Raw genomic sequence first — 26,909 nt, 5'->3', positions numbered from 1 at the left:
GCCCTTTGACCACTCACTACAGCACACAAAATATGGCACATAAGGTCACTCCGTTAAATAGATTCTACACCAGAATGTTTGAAGACGTGGCAGATAAAATTCATGATTGCAGGACAACTGAGGAGTGACTGAATGTGGCTAACACACTTGGCCTGTTAACAAATGTATTTTATGCTTACTTGTCTAGATTAATATTGTTGACGTGCTGGTTTCTTTTAGCAAAGTAACTACTGCCCCCTACTGCCTTGTCTTCTCTAGGCCACTACTCCCCTTTCTCAGGCACAGCCTCAGCTCTCTCCTGCAGGTACACCAGCTCCATCTATTGTCTCCTAGTTGTCATCGACCTCTTATCCAATACCTCTTGTTGTTTTTAATCATATTTCATTATGTACAATTGTTCTTACCTGTCTCTTTATAAAATATTTGTAATATATAAATAATTTTCTTAACTCTGAGTGCAGATAATTGAACAAAGATGCATACATTTCTTCAATCAATCATATTTATTTATAAAGCCCTTTTTACTGCAGCAGTTGTCACAAAGTGCTTTCTCAAGGCACCCAGCCTGAAACCCCAAGGAGCAAACAACAGCAGTGTTGAAGCACAATGACTAGGAAAAACTTCCTACAAGGGGACAACATTTCGGAAGAAACCTAGAGGGGTGACCAGTCCCCTTCTGGCTGTGCCGGGTGAACATTTCTTGGAGTAGTCTATAAATAAACATCTTCTGAGAGTAATAAGATAATGAATATGTAAGAACAAAAGTGAGGCCTTGTGGAATTGAAATTACTTGTGATAGGCTTTGCTTTGAAAAAGTAGATGCCTATAAAAAACAACTTTTAGGCTCTTATTTTGTGGACCACATCCTTGAAGCGCTTGTTTTCCACAGTTTGGAACCAAACCATTTATCTGTGTTTGGCAGCAGCATCCGTGCAAATTGTTTGTACTTCCATCCCCTCTATCAGGGCCTGAGTCAGACTGAATTCCCCAGGTACTGTGGTTGAGTGGGGCAGGTGAGGGTGCAGCTGTGTCCACTGGACTTGGGAGCCTCTCTCACTAGACTAGTCTTGGAGATATTAACATCTGGAGCGTCTCATATCTGAGCGAAAAAGCTATTCACCTGGACGCTTGAAATCAGAAGATCATGATAGTGTAGGCTCATAGCCATAACTATAACCTAAGTTTTCTGTGCGCCTTTAACTCTCTGTGAACTGTTGAAGACAAATTTGGATCTGCCACTGATTTTTTTTTAAGCGCTTTGAGATTCACTTGGTAATGAAAATCGGTGCATAAAGGAAATGTTGTTGTTGTTGTTGTTATTATTATTATATATGTCCTTTACCCTTAGTGGGCAGAACTGAAGCTTTTGCCGTGGAGACAATGTTAAATGTTACAATGTCCTTTTCTATTACCCCAGGCTGCCTTTCTCTGTTTGATCAGAGGAATGCTGTCTGAAAATAAGCTCTATGGTGCCTCTTAGTGGCCAAAGAAACCAGGCTTGAAGATGGAGCACATAGAACTGTATCATCCACATGACGTTCTCCCATGTTCATCTATTGTTCTTCATTCAAATGCTGTCTTTTTGTCTTTGCTTTCTGTTTTTCTACCTATCACATCTTCCACTCTCCCTATACACTTTCTCCTCTCTGTCTCTATTTACTACGCTCTCTCTCCTGTATCTCTTCTTTCTCTTCTCTCTCCCTCTCTTTACTTTCTCTCTCTTTCTCTGCAGGACTGTAAAGAGCCTCTGGACACGGGTGTCAGTGAGTACTCCTGTACGCTGGGCGTGGATCTACGACGGGGACGCCGGCGTTTCTCCGGCAACCTACAGTTGCCCTCGTTGTCGTGGCGACAGGCCGAGAGGTCGCGAACCCCCGACAATGACTGGGTTGTCCGGCCCACCTTCCTCCCCTTCTGCCCCCCGCCCCGCATCGACATTACGCCGGTTGACCCCGAGTGGTGAGTACACACCCAATCAACATTCCGTTCATTTCCACCCTAGTCCTTCGGTGATAAGTCCAATTGAAGCCCAGAGAGAGTTACTGTACCATTTCATACAATTACTCCTATTAGCACCATTTGTTAGACCTAGATTACCCACTGATATACCTATTATGGCTCCTTCTGGCCCAATTACTCTAACTATCCACTGTTGTAACAAGTATCGGGGGTCTCTGAGGAGCACTGTTATGATCTTTCGATGCTGCTGTCTGCTGAGAGAGCTATTTAAGTGGGAACCCCTTTGAGAAGAGGGAAGCGAAGGCTGGATGTGTAGCAGGATTGGGCAACTTTGGTGTTGTGGAATCATATGAATATACGTTTCATTGAAATGTGCATGTGCCTAGATTATGAGAACAAGAGAAATATCTGTGTTTAGATTCTCTCTGTGTAGGTCAGTCTGCCAACCTCATGAATGTCAAATGTTTGCATTGACCATCTGGCATGGGGGTTGTCGGGGAGATGTGATCTGTGCTACAGTAGTTCGACACGCCCTTCAATGTACATAACCGCTAGCAACCATCTTTACAGTGAGATCAATTGATCAAATCTGCTGTGGTGCTTTTAATAAAGCTTCTCTTTCTCACTTGATTTTCAACCAAGTATGTTCTTTCTAAGCTAACCACTATACGAACAATATATATATTCCAATAATATGGTTGGGGTCCATAAATGTCATAATTTGGGGCCGCAGTGGCTCATAGTTCTCCTTACCCAGATGCAACCCACACATGCAGGCAAAGTCTTGGCATTTTGGTTGGCCTATGTTACAAAGCATTTTACCAGCATCTGTGGGAGATCGTTTTGGAGTGCATTTTTTTCCAATTTGCTTTTGAAAAAAAGATTGCAATTTTAAAGCTTGCTGCAAATCAAAAATGTTGTCACAGAGCAAAAAGATATGTTGCCATTTCTTTCATGTAATTCCACATGGAAAGTGCAATAACTACGATAGGTGGTAGCTGGACTATCAACAGGAAGTGGTATTTCACAAAAACATGTTATAGTCCCTGTCTGGATAATGTACCTTGTTCGCTTCTCCATAATGTAAAATCTCTTTGAGGGGTTATTGTGAAGAAATGTATTGTGGGCTGAAATGTAAATGTTTTACTTTGTTATAATTACATATTTAATTTTAAATGGTGAATGAGCATTGTGGTTTTTTCTTCATTTGACTATTTAATTGACCTTTTGCCACATTTTGAACACTTCCTCCTGACAATTATTAATATAATCTTACTTGTTTCAATGACACTCATTTTGTGAGTCCCAAAGATTTTAAACCTTTGTCAGTGGATTGCAGCAGCCAAGACTTTGGTGATCTTACGTCATTCATGTGACTCAGAAGAGACTACTAAATGGCTCTGATGAGTGGTAAGCAAATCTTTCAGATGCTTTTAGCCTGGGAAGTTTTGTGTGTAGCTGGAAGTTCAACTGGCCCTGGACTGTAAGATACAGAACCTTTGACTGTCAGACAGTTGGTGGTGGTAGCGACCATTGATTCTCCCGAGGTTCTCCATCAGTCTCATGTAATTGGCTGCTTTGTGTATTCCTGAATGGACCGGAGGTCTTGACATTACATTGTATTGAGGTTCCTCGACTGCTAAACCTCACAGATCAAATGAATGATTAGCTTTTCAATGGTTGTTGGGACGTTTTTTTTTCTTCTCTTCCGCCCCTTTCATCATGTCAGATATCTTTGCTTGTGGAAAGGTTCCTTGGTGGCTTGTTGGTCTGCTTGTTTTTGCTTGCTGGATGTCTTTGATGGATGTTTCCTCTGTGACCAAAAATTCCATCAAATAATTAATAGTGAATGCCATGACCTCATGATAATACACACTCATCTGAAAATCTATTTTGTATGAATGGGACAAAGGCTGACTTTGGGTTGAGAGTTACTTTTTAATAATGTATTGAAAGATATATTTACTTCAACGCACATTACTGTGTAATGAATGGCTGCATTAAATTAATGTTTTAAGGACACCGATTACTTTGAACATTATAATATTTGGCTTAAGCTGTTGTGAAAGCCTTAGGACTCAATCCCCATTTATAGTGTTTGGCTATTACATGTTTCCAAACATCATCTGAATTATCTTATCAAATTGAGCTAGGTAACGGAATACACTTTGACCAATTCTTAAAAGTAGCTACTGATCAGGTAGATTATCTACCATTTACTAATGTTGAAGTGTATGAATATATGCTTATGTTTAATTTACAGCAGAACATCTGTTTATCCGTACACAGGAAGTCACGTTCAGTCAAAGCGTAACAGTAATCAGCCAATGGGCTTACAGTACTGTGTTGTGTGTTCTGTCCTGCGATGTCCAAGTAGAGGACGACCGGAAGATTCTTTGAGATTGATTTGGATGCGATCAAGTTTGTAAGATCGAGTCTGTAACATCATGAACCATTATCAGATACTACAATAAATTTAATGACACTCTCCCTTGACGACCGGGTGTGCGATCAATACTGCAACATTATATGAAACAGCTGGTTTCAGCATGTTGCCATGACCGGATGGATAATCTTAGCGATTCTACTGTTTCGTCTGAACTTCTGAGCTACCTGCTAACTGGCTAACCAACGGAGTTCTTGATTTTGAATACAGATGGGCTGTGGGTTGAAAAGTTACACCATACAATGAACTCTCAAGATTGCAAAACCATTTGGTTGTCAAACAGGCCCTAGTTAAAATCCTCTGGCTAGGCCCCGATTTTTTACATACCAGGTAATAGAAAAAACTATTCTCAAATGTTCCTTATTTCAAAAATGTCCATAACATTCCATCCTCTTGATACCAAATCAACCCTTGCTATCAATCCTGAAACAATTTACTCATTAGGATGTAGACTTCAACAAAACATTACTCTTTAACAACATGACCCTGTTGATATAATTACCCTAATGATTAGAGAACGGAACAAATCTGAAATGTCTGGATCCTCATTTACACGCTTCTAGAACATTACCTTCATTGTAACTCCAAGACCACACATTTTCATTATACAAAACTATAACATAGTATTGCAAAAAGTTTTATGTAAAAACACTGGTCAAAGGAAGTCATTTCAGGGGACACATATATACTGACAGTATGCGGAAAGTTGCATCGACACATGGGTGTGTAAACACCAATCGCTAAATACATCTGTTACTGGTACAAAGCCCTCTGTTACTGGTACAAAGCCCTCTGTTACTGGTACAAAGCCCTCTGTTACTGGTACAAAGCCCTCTGTTACTGGTACAAAGCCCTCTGTTACTGGTACAAAGCCCTCTGTTACTGGTACAAAGCCCAATTGCTTGATTCACTGAAAAGTCCTCTCATGGTTCCAATAAGATGTGCTTCCAAAATCATCACAAATGTTCTGCTCCTCCAAACGTCAGACAGTCAGTTATGAACCATTTCTTGGCAGGCCAATGTAACAGAACGTAAAAGTCGGATGTATATTCCAAGGTGTTGTCCCTCATTCTAACTGCTTTATCAGCCAGTTCAGGAGAATCTGTGATCTCCTCTGTGAATGCCAAAATGACCAGTTTTATCTAAGGGCTCTATAGCTGCAGGCCAGGTCAGAAGTGATGGTTACTAGTACCCTCAGTGACTTCAATTCCTAATTTTTTTCAATCAGATCTCCGTTGATATATAATTACATCTGATTGTTTTGACTCAGAACTACAATCAAATTCACTTTTGTTTCACATAAATGATTAAATATCTTATTGCCAATCAAAATATTTCATACCATCTTGAAGCTCAAATAACATAACTGTTATTTTACCTAATTTCTCTACAAGATGAAACAATATGAAATAAGTGTGAAATTCTCAGTCTCTTCTTATTTATCGTAGCACATCAAAGACACTCTCCTATCATAAACCCCCCCCCCCCATGCCCTATCTCCCCAGAGCTGGTTTACTGACCTAAGGATAACGAACACTAGTATTGAAGAAGAGGCCCCTTATCAATTAGGGACACATTCCAATCTTGTCTGGGACCATCTCACATGACAGAGTGGTGTTATCTCGAGAAACAAACCAGCTAGGCAATAGCAAGCAAATCTTTTTGTCCCAGCATTCACACCTTAAAGAAACATCTGTTAACTGTTAACATTCCAATAATTGCCTTTTAGGACAGAAATTAAGTACAAGTTCACATGTCTATAAAAAATTATGAAGGGTCATTGAAAATGTAAATAAACATGGAATTGACATTTCCGGTTCCTTTAAGTCAAAACCAGAATAATGAAGTATTCAGTATAGCCGAATTAGAAAACACAATTTTGATAATGTCACCAGTGAATCTGTTCTTCTCTAAGGAGTTCAAACAAGTCAAAAACCCATTTCAAGCAGCCCCCCAACCCCCCCACACTGGTGTTTGTGTTAGTGAGTAGTGCACTCCAGGGGGTCTGTACCTCTCTTTACAATTTAGTCTATGTAAAACTTTTCAGCTTGGTTTTCTAGAATAGAACTTGATGCAGAATTACTTTCTCAGTTTCAATTAAAACATAGCAAAACTTAGTAAGCATGTAAGGAATAACAAAATGTGCTTCCTGCACCTTTTTACCCACTTATTCCATAATGCCTCGGATTTATATGATTACTTCTAACCAAATATCACACAAACAAACTGAACAGTCACATTATCATAGTCACTATTCATCCCAACAAATTAGTTATTTCTTAGCTAAACCAAATCAAAATGGTAAGATGTATTCTACTCAACCCATAACCATGTTAGATTTTGAATCAAACAAACTATTTCCAAAAACCCAGATTAGACAAACACTAAGGGATGCCAATTTTAACAGATGCCAATTTTCTTTACTTACTTATTTAATTCGCTTTGAACTCTAAGTTCAAGTCTTTTATATCATGGTAAATCATTTCATACATTCCCCCACGCTTTCACGTCGTAAACTCAGAAAATGACTCATGAGAGAAAGCAGCACACAGAATGGACATGAAAAAAGAAAATCGATATTACGGATGTATCCAACATTCATTCAGTAAGGAGTTGCAAACTGAATATCCATCAAAAACAAATATGAAAACAATAAAAAAAAACTTTCTCAAATCCATCATTCCTGACATACTGAAACCAACCACCTAGTTTATAAATCCTGAAAAGGTATAAATCCTGTACACACTAAATATGTCAGAGAAAACCAGGGCTGTGTTAAGGAAAGATCTCACTGGTTGATGCTCTCTGGTCCGTCTCCCCTGACTGTCAGCACCCCTCCCTAAGGCGGTTTAGCGTTCCTGCGTGTTCCTGCGTGTTCCTGCGTGTTCCTGTGTGCTCCCGTTGGGTCGCACACGTCGAGGCCAGAGAGGCAGCCAGGATTGTCTCTATTCTTGTGGGAACACTACATCTAAAACAGCTGTCGTCTTGATTCCCACGGGTATTTTCCCAAATCCAATGTCCAGTCGAATGACTAGCAGTAGCCATCATGAATTTAAACATAGCGGTTAGCATAGTCTATTCCTCAACACCGGGTCTGTAGTCTTCTTTTGTCTGAGATGCTGTAAACACCGGCTGAGCCAACAGAGGTTACGTAACTGGTGTGTCCTTCTTTAGAATCTTGTCTTGACCCGCATAGACTCTCCCAACACGTCCAAAGTGGAGCAAAACGGCCTCCAGACAGCCTACTGCATCCCCACGTTCACAACAAAAAGGTCCATAGAGCGAAACGAGTCGGGGGCTATCTCGGTCACCAGCAGGGTTGGCTATGTTGATTGTAGAGAAATGTTCTCCACCGATGCAGTGTCGCCAGGCGGGATGGCACCACGCAAAACTCCAAGGAGTCCGAGCGATCGGCCTGGCGGAACACTGTGGGAGGGTGGGGGTGGTCAGAGGGACGATCCATCCAACCTACAACACAGAGATCAATAAACCCCACACAAAGTTCCCTAAAGCTTCCATCAGTCACCACTTTCTACACACCGTAACCTTACGCCTTCCAAACAACTTTATATTATACCTTCTGCAACTTCCTTATGTTACCTCATCCATATTCCTCCAATCTGCCCGGTAGGGCATGCGTCCACCACTGAGTTAAAACGCCATTTACCGGAACACCTAATAACTAAATTTGATAGATACATTTGTTCACATGTCCATGCTCCATTAACTTCAGACTATTTTTGCCGGTCCACCGTAAACGCGTGAGTCCGGCAAATATTTACTGTTTCGCTTGCTCATCATTAAACCCAGCAGATCTAAGCTTGGTGAAAACGCCGGATCCAGAGCAAACTATGGTGCGGTACAACCGCCGCCAGTCACCCTTGTACCTCGATTAACGTGCCCAGCATGCGAGATAGTCCTTACACCGGTGTTTTATACAGGGGTCCAACCACCGTACTGTTAAGTTTACTATAACGTCTAACCTTAACTGCAGCAGCTGTCCGGGTGGCTGGTCTCAGACGATCTTGGAGGTGATGAGGCCGGATGTGGAGGTCCTGGGCTGGTATGGTTTCACGTGGTCTGCGGTTGTGAGGCCGGTTGAATGTACTGCCAAATTCTCTGAAACGCCTTTGGAGATGGCTTACGGTAGAGAAATGAACATTAAATTCACAGGCAACAGCTCTGGTAGACATTTCTGCAGTCAGCATGCCAATTGCACGCTCCCTCAAAACTTGTGACATGTGTGGCATTGTGCTGTGTGATGGAGTGGCCTTTTATTGTGGCCAGCCTAAGGCACACCTGTGCAATAATCATGCTGTCTAATCAGCATCTTGATATGCCACACCTGTGAGGTGGATGGATTATCTCGGCAAAAGAGAAGTACTCACTAACACAGATTTAGACAGATTTGTGAACAATATTTGAGAGAAATAGGCCTTTTGTGTACATAGAGAAAGTCTTAGATCTTTGAGTTCAGCTCATGATGAATGGGGACAAAAACAAAAGTGTTGCGTTTATAATTTTGTTCAGTGTGTATGGACAGATAGAGGGTGTGGTATATATGCAGAGAAAGTCAAGATGGCTGAGAGAGGAGAAGTGTCGTAAGGGGGGAAAGGAGACAAAGGGGACATTCAAAATGGACAAAGATGCATTTTGTTTGTTTACCTGGCCGAACGACAGCAGTCACAAGGTGGAGTCTCTGTCATTGGACTCCGGAGTCATGGATGATACAAGGAACTGATGTGAGCTTTCAAAATCATTGATTAAGAGTTCTTAAATGTTTATTTCCAAAAATGTACACTAAATGAAGCTGGAACTAATCACGGAAACATGATCACTCTCCTCGTTAATAGCCAGGTTTATTTAATTGAATATTACATTTTTGAAAAGCACTTTGATGTTGAATAGCATGTTTTAATAAGCTTTCAAGAGAGAGCTTGTTTTGTCCTGTCATGCTTGAACATGTTTTTATAGCTATTCAAGAAATAGCCTGTTTTGTTGTGCATGGTGAAATTACATGTTCACTATGTAATTTTGAGCCAAACTCATTTATTACTTTGATAATATTTCATTGCGCGAGGCCTCCACTAAGGGGGGATCTCACGACAATGTGGTTAGGCCATTACCAGGCCCACTGTATGGTCATTTGCTTCCGCATGCTGAGCTGTTAGCTAGTACTTCTAAACCGATTGATACATTTGAAATTTTTACAATATGATTTTCTAAATTGGTAAAATAATCTCATGGTTTTCTTACAAAAGGTTACTATATTGTGTTTTCCCTCATGGTAGAATGAAGAATCCACATTGTAAAAGTATTTAAGAAGACGCTGTATCCCATGACTGAATTTGAATGCAATATAGTCCTAGCCTATAAAACAAAAGAGGGTAAAACAGCCACAGCAAGTTTATTCCCCACAATGAAATTAGAGATATGATAAATGCTTAAATTAGTTTGGTTAAATAATATAGTTTTTCTTTGTTTATGTTTACTACTGATAACTGAGATAATACTTCTGTTTTCAAAACCAATGCCTGATACTCGTTAATTGAGTTTAAATTCTAAAATGGTAAATTGACAAATGAACAAATAGAGTTGATTGTTGTAAGTGTTTAAGGTCTGCACTGAATTACTCATTATTGTACCTTGATTTTGATCATACACCTGTGTTCTTTCAACATCACCATTCTTAATAGTTTTCTTAATGTCCACCCTAATTTTGAGTGGTTGTGTAGATATGACAAGCAAATTTTTACAAACCGCAACAATATTAGAGGGGGAGGACAATCTGAACCTTCAGTTAATGAAGGATATCGGCTAAGTTGAAAGAATAACGTATCATGCTACAGACAGTCTGAGGACCATGTCAGATTTTAATGTTTGGAAACTTAAATTTCATTAAACAATGCATTTTGCCTTTTTTTGGCACACCATAAGTGTGTAAAGCCATGGGCTCCAGGAAGGGGGACAGATCCCCTAGGATGACCCCAACCTTTCCCATTAAATCAGGGTAGCCTGTTGCTGCAGTTGGTGTTATATTTGAGTGTTCAGACTGGTCTCACCTGTGGTAATTTCCCCAACACAGGCATATAACTGTGCTGATGACACACAGTTATATATTTCAATGAAGCATGGAGAAGCCCCAAAATTAGCTACTTTGGAAGCATGCGTTTCAGATATTAGGAAGTGGATGACAGAGAACTTCTTGCTCTTCTTTGTTAGAAGATCTCACCGTGAACCTCGACGGCTGCATGGTCGTATCCCAAAAAACCTCTGCGTTACCCTTGATCCTGACCTCTACTTTGGTGAACATATAACATGTCTTGAGAGTTGCTTATTTTCATCTTCGAAACATTGCAAAAATCTGAAACTTTCTACCAAAAACTGATGCAGAAAAACGAATCCATGCTTTCGTTACTTCTAGACTAGATTACTGCAATGCTCTTCTTTCCGGTTACCCTGACAAATCATTAAATAAACTTCAATTAGTGCTGCACACGGCTGATAGAATCCTAACTAGAACAAAAACATTTGAACACATTACTCCTGTACTAGCGTCCTTACACTGGCTGCCTGTTAGGGTTAGCGCTGATTTTAAGGTTTTATTGTTAACCAATAAATCAATACATGGACTTTCTCCTACTTACCTTGCTGAAATTATCCAGCCATACATACCTACACGTAACCTAAGATCGCAAGATGCAGGCCTTTTAATTGTACCTAGAATTTCTAAACAAACAGCTGGAGGCAGGGCCTTTTCTCATAGAGCACTACTGTGGAATAATCTGCCAATTTAGGTTAGAAATGCAAACTCAGTGCAAACTGAGTTTCAAGTGTCTACTAAAGACTCATCTCTACAGCACGGTCTATGACTAGGTGTAGCCTGGCCCGGGGGCGTGAAGATGACCAGAAGGCTTGATACTGTCCAACTTTGCTGTCTTGCCAGGTGGGCTCTTGTCGCCACTGGCATGCCCTCCCTCCAATGCCTTTCGGGGGAAGAGTCACTGGCTTGTTGTTGTCTCTCTGTTGCGCCCTCATACTTGGCCCTCATTCAGGGTGGTTGCGGTTGGTGGGTGTCCCTTTTGTTGACGCTTGGCAATGTGGGTGGATTGATTTCCTGCCTGTTGGGCCCTGTTCAGGGCCTCCCCCGGGTAGGGCCACAGTGTCGCCGGACCCCCCCTGTCTCAGTCCCAAGGTCTTACACTGCTATACTATTGTGCTGGGGGATTGGGTCAGTTCTCCTTCTCCACTAAGTTCTCCTTCTCCACTATGAATCGTTGTTGATATGAGGAAGGCATTTTCAGAATTTTCCCAGTCTCCTCCCATTTTTTACTTTAGGAGGACATGAGGTCCTGGTCCACACTTGCGGAGTACCTGCTTTGGGGGGCCCGTTGCTGTCCCTGTCCTTGTCCATCTGGTCATGCTTCTGACCTAGTCTACATTTTAATAGACACTGGATTTAGCCCACATGCATTTATTTATTATTCCAATTGGACTCTTTATCTCACCCGGCACAGCCAGAAGAGGACTGGTCACCCCTCTGAGCCTGGGTCCTCTCTAGGTTTCTTCCTAAATTTCGGCCTTCTTAGGGAGTTTTTTCTAGCCACTGAAATTCAACACTATTGTTGTTTGCTCCTTGGGGTTTAAGGCCGGGTGTTTCTGTAAAAGCTCTTTGCGACAACTGCTGTTATAAAAAGGGCTTTATAAATAAATGTGATTGATTGATTGATATTCAGTTTTGGGATAATTGAACATTAAGTGAAAGCTAAATATATTTTCCTCTCAATAGCCTTTATGTTAAAATGTATGGTTTTGAAACTAACTGAAATGAGGATAGAGACCTAAAGTCATCCCCCATTGTTGATCATGGACCTAATAGAACCACAGACGTGGTCAAAATATGTAGGAGGTTAAATCAAGACATTGTCATGAGGTAGTTTGGCCATTGCCTGTAAAAATGCAACATTTGTTTGCTGTAAATATGCTATTACAATAGTGGTGGTTGCATCAGGTACTATAGGACGTTTTATAAATGCATGATAGTCAATTCCTTCGCACAAGTGACCGTGTTGCACATTGATGTCTTTGATTGTGTTTGTGAATGTTTGTGTTTTTTTAACACTTTCACTTTGTTTTTGATGAATATACAGTATGCAACTCCTTCTCGAATGGATTATGTAGCCATCCCTATTACCAATTCTCTATTTTTCATGTCCGTCCTGTAAGGATGGCCAGTGCAGGTTCAGGATGGTGCTTCCTGTGGTCTTATTTGTCATTGTTCAGCTTTCATTCATGGTGTCACTTTCCATTTACATAATGATGTGAAAGCAAGGGGAATGTATTATATGATAATTGATTATGATTGTAAAGAGCTGAACTGAGAGTTCAAAGCGAATCAAATTGGCACCTAGAAAGAGTAACATAAAAATCTTGGTTTTTCCTGTTTGCATAGTTATAGCGTAGCATTGGCATGTTATGTTTCACATCTTCCATTCACAGGATATGTTTTAATTGGTTAATTTGGAAATTGCTTTGTTTGATATAAGGTCTAATCATTTCTGATTTGGCTAAGCAAAGTCATGTCCGATAGTCTTATTCGATTGCTAGTTGCTATTGGGCACAAATATAGCACAAGGAATCAAACATCAACCAAGCCAGTTCTGGATGGAAAGGGACATTTGACTATTATGGAAACTTAATAAGGGATATGCTTCACTCTAATGATGGAACTTCTGAGATCCACAGTTTTCAGGACTGATCTATTGTCTTCATTTTTGGTAGTTGACGGAACCATACCCAGTGGATGAATGTCTCATGGACTGTAGAACCACACTAATCGTTGTTTTGCAGTTATACTTTCAACAGATCAGGACATCACAACCCCTTTTCTGATGATACATCAAGTCACCGACTGGACACAGACAACTGAGTGTGTGAGTAACAGCAATATGTTCAAGAAGGATTTCTACAAAAACACTTGTTCGAATCTGTTTCAAATCTTCCTGACCACAGAACAGAATGATGCCAGGGTCAGATCACTTGGCTTCACACTACATTTGTTGATGAATCATCGACAGTGAGATGAGTGGAGAATCCACCTGAGTCTTGAAGGACTCCACATACTACAGGTCAGAGTACTATGGGCCAGTTGACTGGAAAGGTCACATGGTCCCAACACAGTGGAAGACACTATTGTGGTTTTTATCTTGAATTAGTGAAGTGTTGGAAACTCACTATTCCACTAGATATCTACACTGACTTGTTAGGACAACCAGGCAATTTGCTGGGTCCACATCACACTGACTGCAATAACTGATATTGCAACATTACATCACTGCTACAAGACAGAGAAGACTGAACACTAGAACTGTCGGACAAGAACAACTTGATTGGAAACTAACTTCTTTCCTTACAATCTAAGATTTTCCTAAATGAACTGAAATGGTGATTTCATATGTATGAAGGTCTGTTTCTCGCAAGACAAGTGGGAAACTCTGTATGATGGCAATCCCAATATTGGGCTTCAACGTGTTTTGTGATGATGCTTAATGGTTATGATGGCTATCATGTTTAGATAGTGAATCCTTCCCTATTAAAGGAAGGATTGTTCCCTATGAAAGGTAGAATCTTTCCCCATTTAAAGGTAGAATCTTTCACAGGTACAACAGAATATGCATGAGTCTTTTGTATGATATTGTAGCATGGATCATAATACAGACAAGTTTTATTTTTTTTGGATTGTTCAATGGACTTTGGGGGTATGTTTAGTCATGATGTCATGTTTTCGTCTGATTTTCTGCTGAACACCGTTAACATTGATAGGTAGCTTGTTGATGTCAATATGTTTCTCAGCCCTTATAATCTGAGGTTGGGGAGGGATTGATGACTCATACATTGAGTTATGTGTCAGGGTGGGGTGTGTGTCAGTTGTCTTGTTTACATTGTTTCATTTGAGGAACAATAAGGTAAGTTACTTCTTTTTGTCTTAATCATTTGCTATATAAGGGTATGGTCCTTTTCTTTTCATTAGGAATTTAATTGTACTTACAATGTTTTATCAAACGTAATGTTTTTTCTTACATGTGTGATAACGGGGAGTGTTGAAGTGTAGGTATGTATGCTTTTTATGTTTAGATTACAAAAGAAGTCACGTTCAGTCAAAGCGTAACAGTAATCAGCCAATGGCTTACAGTACTGTGTTGTGTGTTCTGTCCTTCGATGTCCATAAAGTAGAGGACCAGAAGTTTCTTTAAGATGAGATCGAGTTTGTAAGACCAAGTATTGAGTCTGTAACATCATGAACCATAGACTATCTAATGCTGCAATAAATAATTGAATTAACCCTCTGAGTACTACGCTTAAAATTTTTGGGTGTCACTACTTTTATATTTGGCCTTATTATAAACAATATGTAATGTAAATCAATCATTGTGTATTTGGCATCAAATTATTCCAAAGTACCTCAGCTAATATAATGTTCTTATAAGGTAGTGTTTTAGGGAAAAATGCACAATAAAGTAAATAATTTCATAAGCGAAATCAGATTTTTCTATATATCATTGAATTCTGACCATAACACACCCATATGGAGTGATACTCCCAATGCAAATGTTCTGTGCAAACACAATGCACATCTGTGTAAGAAAAGGCTTCACAATGAATGAACAGAAAAATGAAATAATTAGCCTTTTGTCCAACATGTTTTTAACACCATTTTTCATTGAAATCAGCCCAAAAACCCTTTTGGAACTGTTCTGCCATTACACCAACACTTTTCAAACCCTTTTTCTTGCACAAATATGCATTGTATCACAATAATGTGAACAGAATGAAATTAGTCACCTTTTGTGCGAGCAGTCCAATATATTTATGACAATATATTTATGTCACTATTTATCCCTGAAATCAGACCACAAACAGCCTTGTGGAACTGTTCTGCCATTCCAAACACACTTTTAAAACCATTTTTCTTACACAAATATGCATTGTATCACAATAAAAGTGAAAAGAACCATTAAATGGTTCACCTTACGTGCATACAGAACAATATGATTATGATTATTTTCTATTTATGATTGAATTCAGACCACACACAACCATGTGGAACAGTTCTCCCATTCCAAATATGCAAAGCAGACAAAATCTATAATGATCACATTTGTATTACATTATTTCATGATAAACAGGTTATTAGATGTTACTTACCAGACTGTTCTTGCGTTAGCATTAGCCTGATGTTAGCATTCGTCCTTTGTTGTCCGGTAACTCAGCTATCCAGCGTTTGATGACGGACTATGGCTACATTTAGTAAATGTTTTTTTTCTTTTTGCCATTTTAAACTAATAATAATACTTCTAAATCTTTTCTACAAGTTAGCATTACACCAGGACACAATGCTAAAACGTTCACTAATGCTAAGTTAGCATGCTAGCTAAGCTGACATACTGCTACAACCTCTTCTACAGTCAGATTGAGCAAATGTGCCATGTAAACACAAAGAGCATCTGCGTTTTCATCGGAATCTCATGGAAACAGCAAAGAAAACAGAATCGCTCTATCACAAACTGTTTTGAAAATATGTAATACTATGTAATTATTATGCAAATATGCCCCAGGCGTGGGCGCTACCGCAGGGGGTTAATCTCTCCCTTGACGACCGGGTAGGCAAACATTAGTTGAACGCTATACGAAACGGCTGGTTTCTACCACTAAGGAACTGTGTCAGACTATATATTATCCTTGTACACTGATGGCTAATTAACTTTAGCATGGTTAAAGTTAGCCTAGGTTCAAAAATGCCAAATTTTGCCAAAAGCATCCATAACTAAATTGTTGATAATTCATAGTTTATCTTACGCCGATGAAGTAAAGCGGTTTAGGAAACACTGAGACAGTTACTCTGGTGAATAGAGCCTAGGGCAGTGTTTGACCTTAGGTTAGGTTGTCCACCCACTTGTTTTGGAGATGCTCTTTAAAATATAGACTTTTAGAAGATCTGGCAACATGGGCACGGGCTATGCTCGCCTAGCTCTAAGTTCTAGCTTGTTTTAATATTTGGGCGCCAGGACAAAAAATTACTTAGACTGGGCTGAGTGAGCTATCTCTTCCTTCATGTATGTGATGGCCAAGAGACCAGAGGTGGCAGAACAAAGTGTTTGGGTAGAGATGTAGTGTGAGTATAGGCCAAAGCTGGGTGCGGCAAGCACCACGGTCTAGAATTAAATGCAAGCTTCAACTGTAAGCCAGTGGATTTTGCAGAGGAACAGAGTGATGGGAGAACTTAAGAATGATACCCCAGACAGCCTGCAGCATTTTGGCTTTTGTTGTAGTGGTTTCATGTCACAAGTGAGGAGCCGTACTGAAGGTGAGTTGCAGTAGCGTTGATGTGAAATGACAGGTGCCTGGATTAGTACCTTTACCACTTCTAGGTTCTGGGTGGGGGACACTGTTGTCAACTGGAATGGAGAGGTCTTTGAGTAGACAGGCGACTCTGTGTTGTTGTACTTTTAAAAAAGCAAAAGAAAATGTGGGTTGCAAAACCGTTAATCGGCATTTCCATAGCCATTGGTGCATGAGTGCATCCTACCTAAAGAGGTACTCTTGTTTTTGATCAACAGGTAACGCAGAGGTGGCATACGTTTTAAAGGGATCGTTCAAATTAGTTTGGGTGGAATTGCACCTACCTTGAGTTGATCTTGAAGGCCCATGGAGTAATTTTTTACAACATGCTCTGTTCCAGCATGGAATTATCATTATTAGCGTTGTCCAATTTCATGAATTGAATCTGTGCGCCTCAAGCCACAAAAGCTGCATTGCAAGTGGAAACGAATTCAACACTTCCTTTTAAGTCATTTAGCAGATGCTCTTATCCAGAGTGACTGACTGTAGTGATTGCATACATTTCCATACCGTTTTGTACTGGCCCCCAGTGGAACTCTAAACCACGACTATATACATTGGTGTATGTACACTGATGAGCCAAAACGTCCTGCCTGCTCACAGGTGAAGCGATTAACGTTGATCGTCTCCTAACAAAGGCACATGTCAAGGTCTGGGTAGATTGGACGGTAAGCGAACAATCAGTTCATTGTCAATGTTTTGGATGCAGGAGAAATGGGCAGGAGTAAAGGCCAGAGTGACTTTGATGAGGGCCACATTGTTGTGGCCAGACGACTGGGTCAGAGCATGTCTGAAACGGCAAAGCGGGGTGCTCCTGGTCAGCTGTGGTGAGCATCTGCCAACAGTTTTCCAGGGAGGGACCAACCACAAACTGGTGACAGAGTGTTGGGCGCCCAAGGCTCATCCATGCACATGGTCAATGAAGGCTATCCTGTTTGGTCCAAACCGACAGAAGGTTTACTGAGGCACAAGTCACAACATTATTTTATGATGGTTATGGGAGGAATGTATCACAACAGATACTGCGTATGGGGCTGCGTCGCCACATACCTGTCAGAATGCCCCTGATTACCCGTCACCACCGTTGAAAGTGCCTACAATGGGCACGCAAGCGTCAGGACTGGACTATGGTGCAGTGGAAGAAGGTTGCCTGGTCCGATTTCTTTCACATCACGTGGATGGTCGTGTATGTGTGCGTCATTTACCTGGGGAGGTGATGGCACAAGGATGCACTGTGGAATGATGACAAGCGAATGGAGGGAGTGAGATGCTCTGGGTAATGTTCTGCTGGGAAACCCTGGGTCTGGGTATTTCTGTGCACCTACCTAAACATCGTTGCCAACCAGGGACAGCCCTTCATGGCAACGGTATTCCCTGATTACAGTGGCCTCATTCAATAATTGGTTAATTATTTTTATCTGACAAAAACATGTAACCATTTTCAAAAATATTCCAACCTGTTGATTAGTACTTTAAGATAGTTGTTCCAGGTAAGGTTATTGAAGTGGGACCAGCATACAGTCCTTATGGACATATCTTAAGTTTGGCTGAACTCCAATAGGAGTTAAACAACCCTATGCTTTTTTCTTCGAAGAGTAGGAGGAAACCTAGAGAGGAGCCAGGTTATCGATTCAGTTCCATCCGGTAAAGCGTTTAGTTTAGTAGTTCATCTACTTCCCCGAAACCAGATTATTTTGTTGATAAAAATTGTCTGCCTCTGTATTCAGCTTAAAGGAAGTCTCTAGTGTCAGCCGAATGACTGGAAGTCTATGGGAGAAGCTGGCACTGTGAAACGCTAGTCAAAACTCTGGCATTGTGAAACACTAGCAGGACGGTGTATAAAGGGCCTTATTGCCAGAACCCCAAATGGATTCATCAAAATACAGCCATTTACAGTCTGTCCATTCAAGCTCTCAAAACTTGACTGTGGTATTTCAACTTCAACGACCATACTGTGGTTTCTAACAAAAGGATTCAGAAGGGTAGGGTGAGTGGAACGCCTATTATCCACACACACACACACACACACACACACACAACAGAAGTGCTGATTTAACTGAACGTTTATCTGGATTTAACACCCTGCTCTGGTTCTGTGTGTATTTCTGTGCGTGTATAGACTATTACAATGGATATATACTGTCTGGCCCTTTTGTAAATTACATAATGCATTATGCTTCCTGTAACATAATTTTGCAGGTGGCTGAGATGCATTGACTCAGAGCAGCTGGGACATATTGTTTCCACCTCCAGTGTCTCTCTTATAATGCTCCTCTTCTGAAAAAGAACCAGCACTGGGGACTTGTTTCAGTTCTTTCGCCTCTGTAGAACATTAGCTCAGAAGTGTTATGAACTTCCTGCACTGTGACGGTCTCCGAGAAATGTGAGATGAGAGACCACTGATTTCAGTGGTGAGGGTGTCAAATATCTATCACCTTGTTAAGTGTTGTTTTGGGTCCTGGATCCTGAAGTCTGTGGTAAATGAAATAATTACACACTGGAGGGTTTAAGCCCTGATTGCCATTTAGTTGTCAACGTGTGTATCTAGCTAATGAACTAGTTTGGCCTCCCCAGTTTCTTTGTGGAAGACAAACATTAATGCTTGTGTTCCCTTGTTCTGCCAGAAGAGAGCGATGTCACTGTTCATATCCCTCTGCGGTCTCCTTCATTCAGATAATTACTTTCTGTTGGCCAAGGTTATACTGGTTAGCATGCATCTTCCTGTGTAGTGTCGTTGCTCATGCCTTTGGCAGCGTTCTCATATCATTGACTTGCATGGCTCGTTCAAAGCAAAGCTAACATATTTAAACCGTTCAAGTTCAATGTGTTGAATATTAATGTGACAGCATGCAGAACTTTCTGCCCTATTTGGGAATAAATGAGCACATTAGCTGATCTGTGTGCGCTGCTGGGGTGGGGGGGGGGGTATGGTTAAGAAACTGTTAATGAGCCTGCTGGTGTGGGAATGAAGAGAACTGTCTGATGGGAGGAAGACAAACAGTTTGTGGCATGGATGTGAAGGGTCATTGGTGATGCCACGCGCCCTATTCAGACTCTGCTTGTGCTGGAAGTCTATAAAGGCTTGGTTTTCATCACCCGTTGCAGGGCCTTCTAGTTGGTTGCTAAACCACACTGTGGCGCAGTTAGTCAGAATGCTCTTGATTGTGCAGCGGTAAAAGTTCACAAGAATCTTGGAGGACAGACGGGCCTTCTTCAGTCTCCTCAGAAAGTACAGGCGCTGGTGTGCCTTTTTGACCAGGGTATTAGATAACAATCATATTGTTTACCTATGCAATAATCGTACCCTGTGTGTCCGTGCGTGCGCGCATACTCACATTTTATTCATGTTATGACCCTCCAGAAATCTGCGTTAAGATGTGAACGCGTTCTCACCAAACAAACGTCTTAATCGGTTTGATGTAAATGAATTGGTTTCAGTGGGAACTCTGAACACTGGGAGGAGTGTGTGCTTGGAACCCATCAAACCATGGAGTTTTTTCTGTTTTAAGGGTTTGTTTAGGGATTCATGCAGTTGATGATAATTATATAAAACAATCGAACTTCACAACGACTTTGCCCACTTACCTGTGGATAGACATCAGAGTCTAGAGTAAATTTGTAAGACCTCTATACATGCTTTCCCTGTACTTCTTCAGACAGGCAAACATAGAGTGAGAGAGAGAGAAAGAGGGGGAGGCTTAGAGGATGGATGAGATGTTTTCCGATAATATCAAAAGTTGGAACTTGAAATTGAGTGTCACGGCCAGTAGGCCAACATCAATTTTGAACTTTGTAAAAACCAAACCAAAAAAGTCCTCCCACTGTTCTGCAATGGCTGGTGTGTTTTTGAGTGCTCTGTGCGGATCCCTACCGCGGTGACATTCCGAAACCATCGGCCAAACACCGGTGTCCTCGCTTCTGCTCCTCCGCCGTCGCCCTTCACCAAATCCTCCGCCGCAACCCTCTCTTCTCGACCTCCGTTCATTTGGCACCAGGGTGGGCTGCATGACGTCTGCACCGACGCCAACTCCATTCCAGTCTCTCTGGGGGGCGGTTATGTTTGATTTGTCTCTTTTTACAGGAATCTCTCCTTCCGGCATTAGATCCGGTGTCAGACGCTAGCAGGAATAAGACACCAATGAAATAATGTTTCTGTGGTGGTTGCTCTTTGTTCCTTGGTGTCACACACCGTTGCCCGTTTCAATGCCATTTCAATCTGCTTCGGTCTAGGTGGTCGTCTGTAATCCGCACAGCAAAGGAAATTGCACTTTGCACCCTCCACCATGCCTTCGAATGTGTGTGTGTGTGTGTGTGTGGGTGGGTGTGTCTGTGTGTGGTCATCCAGCAACATTGTTTGATGTTGTTTCAAATGTGCTTTTTTCCCCTTTATTTCTTGTGTGTGTTCTCAGAGTCCTCTGGTGTTTAATGTAGTTAGCGTCTTCGTCCTCACCCCTGACCTGTTTGTCGGTGCCCTGTTTGGTTTCCTATGGTGAGACACGGTATTAATGGCTCTTCTAAATCGACTCCAGGCATGTCTTTTGAAACGGCATGTGATGTGTGGAGCCAATGAACACGGTCCTGGTTGATTTTGATGATATCATTTGATCGTGACGTGGCTTGGCTTCAACACTTGACAGTGCCGGATGAAAGTGTGTTCATAGTGTTGTCACCTAACCTTCCTGTTGGATCTGGTGTGTGTGTGAGTCTAAAAAAGCAAAGTCAAAATCTATTGCAGTTTTAGGCTTTCAAGATGAGTCTACAGAGTTGTTGTTTTGAATGGAATCACTGTATGCGCTCCGAAGCACCCTGGGAGAAATCTCTGAGCTCCCTGGAAACGTCAGAGAGAAGGAAAGAGAGTGGGATTAATCTGAGCCCGTGCTCCGCTCCACTTTCCCTCCTTTCTGTTCCCCCCTTTTTCTTTCTCTCTATCTCTCTCTGTCTTGCTCATAGTGTATCACTCTCACACATTCCAAATATAAACCTGCAAATGTGCAGAAAAATGTGCAGGGAAAATAGAAAAGCCCCAGGATTTGCTCTCTCTCTTCATCCATCGTTATCTCCAGTCTCCATATTACCTCCTCTTCATTCCCTCTCTCCCAAACAAACCCTGAAGGAACACAATAGAGTACAGAGCTTTCTCTCTGTCTTTCGCTCCCTCACTTTTCTCTTTCTCGCTCTGTCTCTCTTTTATTAAAGGACAGTTAGTCAGGCATCCCTCTGCAGATGGAGATATATCTGTATTGGGGGAGTACTCTTTCTTCCACGACTGTGTTTACTCTTCTGTGAGGAAGGGAGACTTTATGTAAGACTGGGTTACATAAGACCTGATCCCAAGGTCTTGTTCCTGGCCCCTCTACCTCCTCTCATCCTGTTCCCTGGCTCACACAGAGTCGCGTTCCAGCCGTTCTCCCCTGCTACCCTTCACTACCACAACCTGTGCAGACCCCAGGAGGAGTAGCTCTTCCCAAAGCCTGCGTGGCAAACTTCAGCGCCCTGCTCTCAGACCCCTCTGCCTTCCTCCTCGGAACATTCACTGACAACACGAGTTTCACACTAGAACGCCAAAGCCACGGAAGCATGAGCTAACTAACCAACACGCAGTGTCACCCAGAGTTTCTCCCACCGAGGAATGCTGTCACGGTTGTAGAGGGATGTGAGGCCGAGTTTAACAGGTCAGACCAAGCCTCTAGGACTAGCGCTGGTTCCAACGCCATTGAGAGGCACCAACTGCGTCTCTGGCGGTTCTGCCACGGGTTGGCGTCGACCGCAGGGCGGGCAACAAGACAGGAATGTGTAACGGCAGAGACACAACAACACACAGCCTAGCTAGCACTGCATTCCTATCTAAGATTAACAGTGACTTCACCAGACTTGTGGCAAGCAGCTTTCGGAAAAGAACTGCATGTTAGTTCAGGCTCGTACACATTCAACCTTACAGGTTATTAAGCGTTTCAGTGGTTTTAGCTTCCTGAACCATCTGACATCCACTCCGGGGATGTGCACCCTGTCAGCCTGCCCAGCGGCCACTGTGCCTTGGTTCAGACCCTGAGTCTCAAGCTGCATCCAGCCATGTCTACCAGCTAGCCAGGGGAAATGTTAGTGCTTTCTTCATCCCATCACAGAGAAACCTATGGGTCCCACAGAATAACGCCTCACGAAAGAATAACGCCGCCCCGAGACCAGAAGGTTAGATGAGGTCTAGCCTCTTCCACAGCCCGCTGGTAATAGTTACACGGCTGTCTGATTGTCAGTGACATCCAGGGCACACATTGATTTTGAGGGAATGTTCTCTGATTGTGTGTGTCAACATGTCACTGTGCAGACATATAAGAGTGGTACTGTCGAGTCATTGTGAAATCCTGTCTTTATTTACAGCGTATGACAGTGTATCGGGTTACTATGCATGCCGTATTGGAATGTGTGTGTGTGTGCATTCATGTATGCGTGTCTATTTGCATTTTGCATTCACAAGCTTATTCTCGCGTAACCAGCTTAAATTTTTTGACAGCCTAATTCCTTCTCTCCGAAAAGCGCTTCATGACTGCTCCGAGCTGCGAAAGGTCACACTATTATGATCATCAAAATTCTGATTCAGCCACATAACCAAGAAACATGGCAACCTTTCCCTGGTTCTGCCTGCCTGCTTGTCGTCAAACCACCATCAGCCAATGAGAGCTCTAGGGGGCGTGGCCTGCTGAAGCTGCGCCCGCACTGAGCTCCTCATGTTTATTCTGAATGGACTGTGGGGCATGGGCTTGTCTGCCTCAAAGCCTTCTGGCTAGCTTCTCAAACCGCTGTCCTACTCCATGTTTTTGGGTGAGAGAGCGTGTGTGTCTGTGTGCGTGCACGTTTTTGCATCTGTTGGTTGTGGGGCACCAAGCCTTGGACAACTTTAGCCTTCACAAAAGAGAGAACCTGTCTCCCTAGGAGTGTCTGCCTGAGAGAGGTAGCAGATATGGGACAAAGCGGAGCAGTCTGTACTTGCGATCCTGCTTGTGAATTTTTCATTAGGGAGATTATGTCTTCAGTGAATGGACTGTGAGTGGAGGGAGTGAACAAGGGGGAGGGCGGGAGCGTTCCTGGGGTGTGCTCCAACAAGCACCAACAGGCAGACCTACCAGGAGACACAGGGAGCGAGAGAGTGTGTCGGAGAGAGCAAGTGATAAGACTGAGGTGGGGACGGAAGCCTCCACCCGCACCTGACGAAGACCTGAGAGTAAGAGAGGAGAGGCTCTGGCTCGTTTCCCTCAGAGGGAGACCGGAGAGCGGGAAGAGTGAAAGGAGAACGAGAGAGACTCTGACTCTGCTGGTTGCTAATCCCTGAAGCTGAGAAGGAGAGAGCAGAGAGAGAGCGAGAGAGAGAGGGAGAGAGAGTGGGAGAGAGGGAGTCTTAGAGTGGGAGAGTGGCGGCACAGACACATTTTGTGAAAGCGGGCATTTGTTTGCGTGTCAGAGTGTTAGCCTCAATCCCCCCCTGCTTCCCTCCAGCACTCGGCGGTCCCAACCGCCTGCGTTTGGTGTAGCCTGTGAGGGAAAGCAACAAGAGGGGCGGGTGGTGGTGGTGGTTTGTGAGGGGGGGGGGGGGGCTGGTTTCGGCGGAAAAACAAGACCGAACATCCGAAACTGACCAGTGGCCGCCTGACAGGCTCCACGGCGTCCTCAGTCCGTCCCGCCGGTATGTCGTCCAGCGAGCTGAGTGCTCCGGACGCGGACTCTGGATGCATCAGGACCTTTAAGGAGCACATGCATCTGGAGCTGGAGCCCCCCCGGCTGAACAGCGGCCACGGCGGGATTCGGGCCGCTGCCTCGCCCAAACTGTCCCCCCGCAGCTCCCCTCGCCTCTTCCGCAGGCTCATGGTCAACAAAGGGGGGATTCGGCACCGTCGGCGCTTCACGGTCGCTCACACCTGGTAAGAAGGACTGATGGTGGGGTGGGGGGGTGGGGGGAGGGGGGGGGGGGTGGCAGAGGGCAGGGGAGAGCCGGTGGTTTCGGGGGAGTCTAACCCAAGATGTTGGACTCTGGGTGTTCTGGTTGGTACGGTTCTGAGACCGGGCTGTGGTTAAGTGTTTAACAGGGCTCTGCTAGAGGGGAGCGTGAGGACTGGGTTTGACAAATGTGTTGACGTTTTTAGTAGCGAGTGTCATCTCTCACTGCACTTATCAGCGCTCCACGCGTTCTGAAGGAAAATAATTTGGTTGATGAGAACTGTGTGTGTGTGTGTGTGTGTGTGTGAGAGGGGGTGCTGGGTGTTTCAGCGAGGTGGGAAGGTGAAGGGCTGATTTGGGATGCATGAAGCTGGTGACCTGCTGTACATAGCCCTCTGTTCATTCCCCGCCGTTTTCCTCAGCAACAGGCTTTCGGCCATCTATTGACTTTGATCGCGTGCGTGTGCGTGCGTGCGTGGATCTGTTTGGGTGCGTGTTTGTTTGGGTGTCTGTTTTGCTATGCAGCAGTTGGTGGATGTAATGTAATGGAAAGCACCAGGTCCCCATTTGGGTCTGTATGAGGACCCACTAACGGATCTGTTGACCTACACCTGTCAAGGAAGACCCCTACTGATGTCTCCTCCTTTTTAATGACCATCTAATGACACATTATCTTGACACCCAGTCAGTCTCTTTGAGTCTGTTAAACATGGTAACACCCAGTTTGTCTCCATGGCTCTGTTAAACATGGTACCTTGACACCCAGTCTGTTTCCATGGCTCTGTTAAACATGGTACCTTGACACCCAGTCTGTTTCCATGGCTCTGTTAAACATGGTACCTTGACACCCAGTTTGTCTCCATGGCTCTGTTAAACATGGTACCTTGACACCCAGTTTGTCTCCATGGCTCTGTTAAACATGGTACCTTGACACCCAGTCTGTCTCCATGGCTCTGTTAAACATGGTACCTTGACACCCAGTCTGTTTCCATGGCTCTGTTAAACATGGTACCTTGACACCCAGTCTGTCTCCATGGCTCTGTTAAACATGGTACCTTGACACCCAGTCTGTCTCCATGGCTCTGTTAAACATGGTACCTTGACACCCAGTCTGTCTCCATGGCTCTGTTAAACATGGTACCTTGACACCCAGTCTGTCTCCATGGCTCTGTTAAACATGGTACCTTGACACCCAGTCTGTCTCCATGGCTCTGTTAAACATGGTACCTTGACACCCAGTCTGTCTCCATGGCTCTGTTAAACATGGTACCTTAAAACTCAGTCAGTCTCTGTGCCTCTGTTGAACCTTGTGGATAAACTTTGACCTTTGAGTTTGACCTATTTAGCCTTGAGTGAATTGAATTGGGTCCAGTAGGAGTTGGCCTGTATCTGATTTCCTGTTGCAGAACAAACAAAGCCTTTTAGTCATTGAAACATGTTGTGGATATTCAATAACTTTTGGTATTGTTAGGTTTTGTAGTGATGATAGCATGGCTGTATTTCAGACAAAGAGAGGTGTTGTCTACTGACGTACGAGACACCTCTGGAGAGCCAATTGGTGAACTCCGTTACATCCTCTGACATTTCTGTCCATTCAGACAAAGGCAGTTGTGTTTTGGCTTGTGTGGCACTTCTGGGGTTCAGCAGCCATTCCGTGTCAAATGGGAGCACAGTGTCTCTCCACCTTCTCCTCACTGCACTCTAACAGGTAAAACTTGATTCATGTACAACTTAGGTAACCAGGTACCTCACTCTCCCCAACCCAGAGACAGAGACACCACGTGTAAAGGGTATTACATAACTCACTGTATATAAAAAGGGAAAGACGCTCATTGAGACATTCTAAAATGTCAGTAGACATTCAACAATGTCAACCAGAGCCAGTTCACGTCAGAGGTGTACGGTCCTACATTCAATTCCCCTGACAAATTTTGGCTTAAATGTCATAATACAGATATTGTCAATCCTCCACTAAATCAATTCCGCCTCGACTTATTGACTTGTTTCATTCCTTGGCCTCTGCTTTCTCTCTAGTCATTTTCACAAACATGTCGTTATAAGGGGTAGCTGGTGAAAAGTAACGCTCTGTTGGGATGTGGATCTGTTTGTAAAAGTGTTACTGTTGTTAAGGGAAGTGGCAGGTGGTGGTGGTGTTTTTGTGTTAGTGTGTTGCCCCTAG

At 42.9% G+C, this 26,909-nt stretch overlaps 1 protein-coding gene across 3 annotated transcripts in view; it reads left to right on the top strand.

Annotated features, from left to right (window-relative positions):
* Positions 1–26,909, top strand: part of pde4ba (phosphodiesterase 4B, cAMP-specific a) — a 194,904-nt gene that overhangs the window by 51,433 nt on the left and 116,562 nt on the right. For 2 of the 3 annotated variants that reach the window (XM_010872402.3, XM_010872405.4), the window contains one exon: positions 1,733–1,959. In XM_010872402.3, coding sequence (XP_010870704.2) covers positions 1,733–1,959 — 227 coding nt within the window. Of the gene's footprint in view, positions 1–1,732; positions 1,960–24,394; positions 24,715–26,909 lie in introns of those variants that run through there. The other variant, XM_029121476.2, reaches the window with a different exon arrangement.

This window comes from Esox lucius, chromosome 8, assembly GCF_011004845.1.
Source record: "Esox lucius isolate fEsoLuc1 chromosome 8, fEsoLuc1.pri, whole genome shotgun sequence".
Taxonomy (NCBI): domain Eukaryota; kingdom Metazoa; phylum Chordata; class Actinopteri; order Esociformes; family Esocidae; genus Esox; species Esox lucius.
Note: the sequence above shows the minus strand (reverse complement) of the source record. Positions and strands in the feature narration are given on the sequence as shown.